General features: G+C 48.6%; 1 protein-coding gene across 1 annotated transcript in view; it reads right to left on the bottom strand.

Moving 5' to 3' along the window:
- The window catches only part of LOC104406894 (collagen alpha-1(V) chain), a gene marked incomplete at its 5' end in the record, with an annotated part of 104,397 nt that overhangs the window by 2,295 nt on the left and 95,301 nt on the right, over window positions 1-6,801 (bottom strand). Inside the window, 4 exons of the mRNA XM_010016014.1 lie at window positions 498-731; window positions 4,017-4,085; window positions 6,139-6,251; window positions 6,659-6,796. Of these exons, the coding sequence (XP_010014316.1) occupies window positions 498-731; window positions 4,017-4,085; window positions 6,139-6,251; window positions 6,659-6,796 (554 nt within the window). The remainder of the gene's footprint in view (window positions 1-497; window positions 732-4,016; window positions 4,086-6,138; window positions 6,252-6,658; window positions 6,797-6,801) is intronic.

Raw genomic sequence — 6,801 nt, 5'->3', positions numbered from 1 at the left:
ACTGGAGTAGTGTGCCCACGGAAGTTGTGAATGCTCCAACCCTGGCGGTGTTCAAGGCCAGGCTGGACAGAGCCTTGGGTGACATAGTTTAGTGTGAGGTGTTCCTGCTCATGGCAGAGGGGTTGGAACTAGATGATCTTAAGGTCCTTTCCAACCCTAACTATTCTATGATTCTATAATAGAGAAGGAGCAAAGGCAAGGGGTCTATTTAAAAGCAACCTGTGGTTTTAGGTAGGTCCCTTTATGCACAGCCAGCAAAGCAGCAAATCAACCTGATTCCTAGAGGTGCTGCAGCTTCCCCTGACCTCAAGTGGAACCGCATATTCCCAGCATTAGGGAAGAGCAAGCTCCATGTCTCCCATGCTGTGGACAACCCTCCAGGCAACTACCTCAACATGCACAGGAAATGTGGAGGTGACTTGCACCGAGTCAGAAGGTGCTGGACGAGCAGGGGAAGGGACGGACACATCCGGCAGTGCCCAGCGCTGCTCACGTACCGCGCAGCCGTCGAGGGCGGCTCGGATGTAGGGGTTGTTGTCGTAGGACATCTCCTCGTCGTTGGAGCCCAGGAAGCGGATGGCCTTGTCGTAACTGTTGGTGGTGGCGTCGTGCCAGGCTACGGACTGGTAGCAGTTGTAAGTGATGTTCTGGTGGGCTGAAGCGCTCAGGAGCCGGAGGAAGGTCATCTGCACCACACCGATGGGGTTTCCGTCTGAATCCACGTAGGAGAGCTATGGGAAGTGGAGAAGGGGAAACACTGGGCAGTGAGGGACAACACAACAAGTCTGGGGGCTCTGAGGACCATCAGTCTCACCCATCTTTATTATCCTGTGCATGGGGCTTGGTTTCACCATCTCACTGAGGCGCAGACCCTGCTCTTGTCACGCTATGGACACAAGGCTGCAGGACATAGCTACTGAGGGGCAGTTTATTTCTGAGGGTCTGGTTGTGAGCTAAAAAAATCAGGCTAATTCATGGCAGGAGGAAAAAGGAAGAGGGATTTCAGCTCTGGTTGTAAAAGAGTGCAAATATGGGGATAGATACCTCAGGTTTAAGCCAATACTGAGCATATTTCTCCAGCTTTTGAAGAGGAAACAGATTTCAGTAAGGGCTGGGGCTTTGTCTGTTCTATTTGATGTTATTTTCTGGCTGTCATTCTGACTTCATCCTGCACACACAGGGGTATTTCCCATTCATTCTTCCCGGGCACCAACACACTACCAGAGCCACTGCTTGTTACTGCCCTCTATGGAAAATGGGTTTCTTTAGAAACAACCAGGAAAAAAATACAGGCACACAAACAGTGTGATGTTGTTCAAGGTACCACCAAACATCGAGCTGTGGTGCGAGCTGCAAACAGTAGAAGAGATTCGTAACCAGGCAATACAATACTGAATTAAAAGATAATATAAATAAATAGATATACCAACCGGTTGTCAGGATACTGTTGTGCTGTCCTCCTGAGAGTGAAATATGACTGACCATGAGAGAGACGCGCATGCCAAGAGGAGAGCTATCAGAAAACCACCAGGACGTGGAAGGATGGGGCACAAAATGTCAAGTGGATGACATGCCCCCAAAGACATGGGGCACTACTGATCTGCAGGACCTACTTCTCTTGTTTCAAATCAGGGCTTAGTCTGGGAGACTGACTACTTGTTGAGGGGTCTTGGTTCCTGCTCTGCCTCTGCAGGTTGCACAAAGCCCTGTCCCAGCTTTGCGACTGGAGCCACTGGGAACCGGCTGGCTTGTGGGAATGTGGGTTTGCAAAAGTCAGTCCTTTCCTGTTTGCTCTGTGATAGCACTTTCCCGTGGCAGATGCCATATGGCTGTGAAGGATAACAGGACAGGATGGGTGGCAGGCCCTGTTAAAGCTCCTGGGATTTGTGTGCAACACAGAGGGAAGGAAAGCAGAGTCCAGAAAAAAACACATCTGCATCCCTTTTATCCCTCTAATGCAGTTTGGCTGCATCGTGAGAAAGGGTAAGAAATCAGATCCAAGAACTCCGTGTCATTGATTAATGATGGTGTGGAAGCATCAAAACAAGATGTTTTCTTTGTGTTTCATTTCCTACGCCCTTCGGCCTTCAGCTATTCCCAGAAGAAAGGTGAGCACACCTCATGCAAGCATTGAGATTCACACAGAGCCGTCTGTGCTCCCTCAGTGCTGAGCAGCCGGGTGGAAACCTTCCCCACAGCATCAGGGACCCCCGTGGGGCTCAGCTCCCCCAGGAGACCATGCTCAGGCTGCGTGGAAAGACACCAGGGACCTTCTCTATGGAGTACCATGGGCAATGCAGCACCTGGGGGGACTCAAACTCATTTATCTCACCCATCTACACACAGATTTCAACTGATGTTGGATCCAGGCAAGTGTCTCCCCAATTTACTGTTCTCATGGTTCCAAATACAGACTGGGGAAAATGAAAGGTACTTGAAATGAAGATAAATATTCAAACTGTACTTTTCTGGCTTGGGTGCTTTGTGGTTGGCTTAAGCAGGTCTGCTTTGCTTAGGCAGGTCTTCTACGTGCTGGTGGCTTTTTTTTCCAAACAGAAAGTGCAGGACAGGTAAAAAAAGAAAGAAAACTGCAGCACAGAAATATGGAACTAAGGGTTCCAAGTAGCACTGAAATTCCTATTTAACAAACTAAAGGGCCCTAAGCTCTAGGCTGGCAATTCAGCCTCTAACTTGGCTGATAAACAGATTGAACAGGGAAAAAAGCAGAGAAGGTGGAGAAATGGAGCTACTTGTAACATTAACTGATGGAGTGCTCTGTAATTAAGCTATGAGTAGCTGCCCTCCAAGGAGCTACGAGGCTGCAGCCTTGGCTTTGTGGCCTTGTTCAGTAATACAGAGAAGCTGCAGAAGCCATATCCTCTTGTGGGCAGAACCAGAGCAAAATGTGTTTAGTGGCAACGAAACGCGGCTTAGGAAAACAACGTGGTGGTTTGCTTTGTTGTTTGACTTTAAGGTGGAAGCTTGGGCACTGCAAGAAACCTCTGCCCTGAGGAGAGGACAACTGTATGAGACAGGTCAGCATGGTACAACAGAGCAGCTCCTGCTTCTAGGGCAGGTCGGTTTTATCCACTGAGTATCTCCTTTTTCCCTAGTTCTCATTTGACTGGGCTCATATCTGCACCTTGCTCATCGTACAGGAGTTCATACTAACACAGGAGAGAGCTGTGGCTTAAGGAGATCTGGTGTACACTCATCAGTGGCTGCTCTGACCTCCCTGGGGCTCTGTGGGACTCATCTATCCACACTGTGGATATCCTGTTACAGGACAGAATACCAGAGCTTTTTCTCTGCTCTGTGTGGTATGGGAGCTCTTGATGTGCCTCAGCTCCAGGGCGAGAGACAAAACCCATCCTTTAGGGAAACCCTGCCCCAGAGTAGAGATGTGCAGATTCACACCTCACCTGCCTACCAGTGAGCAGACTGCACTAGCACTGTGCCCAGCTCCGGACGAAGCATCATGTTAGGGCTTTCTCAGTTCTTGGGGTAAAGCTACTCTGCTGGGGGACAGCAGCACTGGAGACACCCAGGTTTGCCCTTGCTGTTATGGGAATGGCTTTGGAGACAGCATCAGCCCTCCCGCAGTGCTCTGTGGAGACAGACCTACAGCAACTCCAGCTCTGCAGCATCCCCAGCACATCAGTGTCCCCTCCTAATGCAGGGGCAATATTGTCACCTACTCCTTGGCTTCCACTCAAGCCAATGGGAAAAAAGTGTCCCCATTGGGTTTTGTTTCCTTTTCAGTATTCCACCTTAAACATCTGTATGGCGACGTGGGATGGGGATTAGTCCAGCATGCAGAGTGCAACAGGTCTGGCCATACCAAAGCAGATGACGTGCTCTGATTCAGACGAGGGCCAAGGTTAGCCACTTACCAAAGACCCCCGCTTGTATTGACTATACCATGTGGAAGGCTGCTCTTTGGGCCAACGAGCCATTTTACTCTGTAAAATATGACAGGGGTTAAAGAAAACAGAAAGCACCAAGATGCATCTTACCAGTTTACCGCGCTTGAATTCACTGAACCAGGAGCCTGGGTTTTCCTTTGGCCAGGAAGTAATTCTAGCCTAGTTTGTGGACGGCAAAGGAGGAAAGAGAGAAAGAAGAAAACAAAAATCAATTAAAAAGTTCCATTCAGTTCCCCAAGCAGAGTGTGCACGTCTTAAAGAAACTGTCCAACTGCCTCTACACTGCTTTCTTAATCCTTATACACCACTAACAAGAGCAGTTAGCAGTGCCCTAAGGTGCCAGCAGCCTCTCAAGCAGAAGGGACAGTGTGGTGCTGCCCAGCAGTGCCCTAGCACCAGCCTCCTTGGCTAAGGGCTAATGATGTCTGCCTCCTGCATACTTTGGATGCAAAACCAGTAGTGCAGTCTGTTGGCAGGAGAGGTAAAAGGAAAGATAGAGAGTGAAAAATGTACTATCAGTGGTAAAGGATGCACTGATCTTCATGGGAGGGCTGGGGTGGAAAAACAGTGCTGATAACAGGGAAGGCTGCTGTCACTCTAACACCAAATTCAGATGCTGTGGGTCTGGGAAAAGCAAAGAATGTGATTAAGGAAAAGCCTTTGCCTGCCTCCAGCACTTGTGCAGCAGTAAGGAGTAGCACAGTCAGTGCATCCACCACAGGTAGTGCTGGACCATCACACATGGTGGAGCTCAACTACCTGGACCAATGCAGGGGGTGACCATGACAAGAAATGAGCTGTTGGAGCAGCCTTTATGGCAGCCCCATGTAATTAGCTGAATCCTTTTTCGAGTCAGAGCACAAGGGAGGAGCATGGCTGCTCTCTGCTCCCTGACCTCCCCCGAGCTCCTGCACTGCTGCTGTAAATCCCTCCAAAAACAATGCCCAAGCTACATACAGGTACCTTGGGATCCTCTTTTCCTTGCCAGTACGTGAGCCATAAAGCAAGTGAACATGTTTCTGCTGGCTTAAGGATGGAGGGAAAGGGGATATGGCTTAAAGTCTGCTGTGGCTTGTAATAAAACCACTCAGTCAACACTTAATGCTGCTGTGATAGCTGGTTTCATTCCTTTATGAGGGAAAAGAGCAGGCTGAAGCTTTCCTTTATTTGCAACAGTATTGCAAAAGTGGAGCACAATTTGTATTTGAGGAGCATCACAGTGCTCAGAAAAGCAGCCCCACGGTGGATGCAGTGAGGCCAAAGAGCCAGTCGCAGGAGTGCGAGCAGCCCCAAGATCAGGGGCAGACTCTGTGTTTTAGCTGTCAACGTTTTGAGGAAAGCCTTGGCAAGTTAGTGCAAATGAGAAGAAATCCATCTCCTGTTAAACAGCCCTAACAAAAACTCAGGGGAGATTTATGTTGCATGTTACTTGTCCTGTGCTGGCCCATATTTCAGGTGGATGGAATTCAGGAAGCAAACAGCTTTCAGTGAACAGCTTTGTCTGCACCTTAACCCAGCACAACTGAGGCACTGAGATGCTCCCCAGGCTGCTTTAGAGGAGTCTCTGCTTGGCCAGTGCAGGAGCTGGTCCCCAGGTATAGAGGAGAGCAGCTCTGGAAAACAGCACGTGGGGACAGGACACAAATCACTGGTACGGCTGAGCTAAGCACATCATTGCCCAAAGGATTCCGTCAACCTCGTGCATCGACATCAGGAAGAGCACGGAGGCCAGCTGCAATCATCGAGGATTATTCACCCACAAGAAGCACCAGGAAAAATGACAGGAGCAAAACATTTATCTGCTCTGCTTCAAGACACAGCAAGGGCAGAGGAATCAATGGTGCCTGTGCATGCAGAGAGCAGAGCAACCTGGCTGCAGAAGGGAAGGAGTTAAACGAAGCTCACAGTGCCTGCACCAACACTCCTGCCTTTCTAAAGCAAAGTAAAAAGGTGTTAGCATTTATTATGCCTGGGAAATCATCAAAGACTTGTCCCAGATCACAGTTTAAATCTGACTTACTCGAAGAAATTATCTTTATAAACATATTCCTTGCTCTAGACGCCAACGCTGCTTAACAAAGAAATGTTCTGGATCTTTAATCCTTACTTACTATTGTTCAGTTCTCCTGAAACTGACTGTCTATGAATATTCATATTAGGAAACAATCTCTTATCACTGTGATATGGGAGGGAGGAAGTTGTATGGACTTACTCCTTCAGATTTCTTATCAGGGAAGATGCAAGTCTCTCCACCAGCTGTGAAATTACAGTACACTTTGAAAGAGTCCCTGGAACATCCTTGGTTAGGATCAACCCAGTATTCACCTGGATGCACAAGAGGGAAGAGAAGGAAAGAAAGAATCAGCACTGTGAAGGAAGGACCTGGGCACTTCAGCAGCCATCTTACCAGGACTGTTTCATCTCTCTCACAGGCCACGATTTCTATGTATTTTTTGGAAACCAGGTTATGTTCTGACTGTACATCATTCTGTGGCACCTTATAGGAAAAGCTGGTTTTCACCATATATTCCCATTCTTAGAGTATTTCAGTTGGAAGGAACCTGCAACAATCATTTAATCCAACTCTTTTCTATGTATTCCTTCCCTGTTAGCCACATTCCTCATGAGGAACCAGGGCCAGGACCCCCCAGATTCCTTTTCTTCCTGCACTTGCTTGTGCTGTGTGGAAACTCACAGTGTTTCCCCCTCATCCTCCCTGTCCTGGGACCCACCGTCTGGGAAATCGGGGTGACAGAGCTGCAGATCCTTGCAGGTACGTGCTGGGTTATGTTGAGTGCCCAATGGATGCTTCATTTGCTCGATTTCCAGTTTCAAGGAATTCAGAGAGCCAAAGATTTCCTCCATGCCATCTGCA

This window comes from Nestor notabilis, unplaced genomic scaffold (assembly GCF_000696875.1).
Source record: "Nestor notabilis isolate BGI_N333 unplaced genomic scaffold, ASM69687v1 scaffold13660, whole genome shotgun sequence".
Taxonomy (NCBI): domain Eukaryota; kingdom Metazoa; phylum Chordata; class Aves; order Psittaciformes; family Psittacidae; genus Nestor; species Nestor notabilis.
The sequence above is the reverse complement of the archived record's forward strand: the minus strand, read 5'-3'. Positions and strand labels throughout refer to the sequence as shown.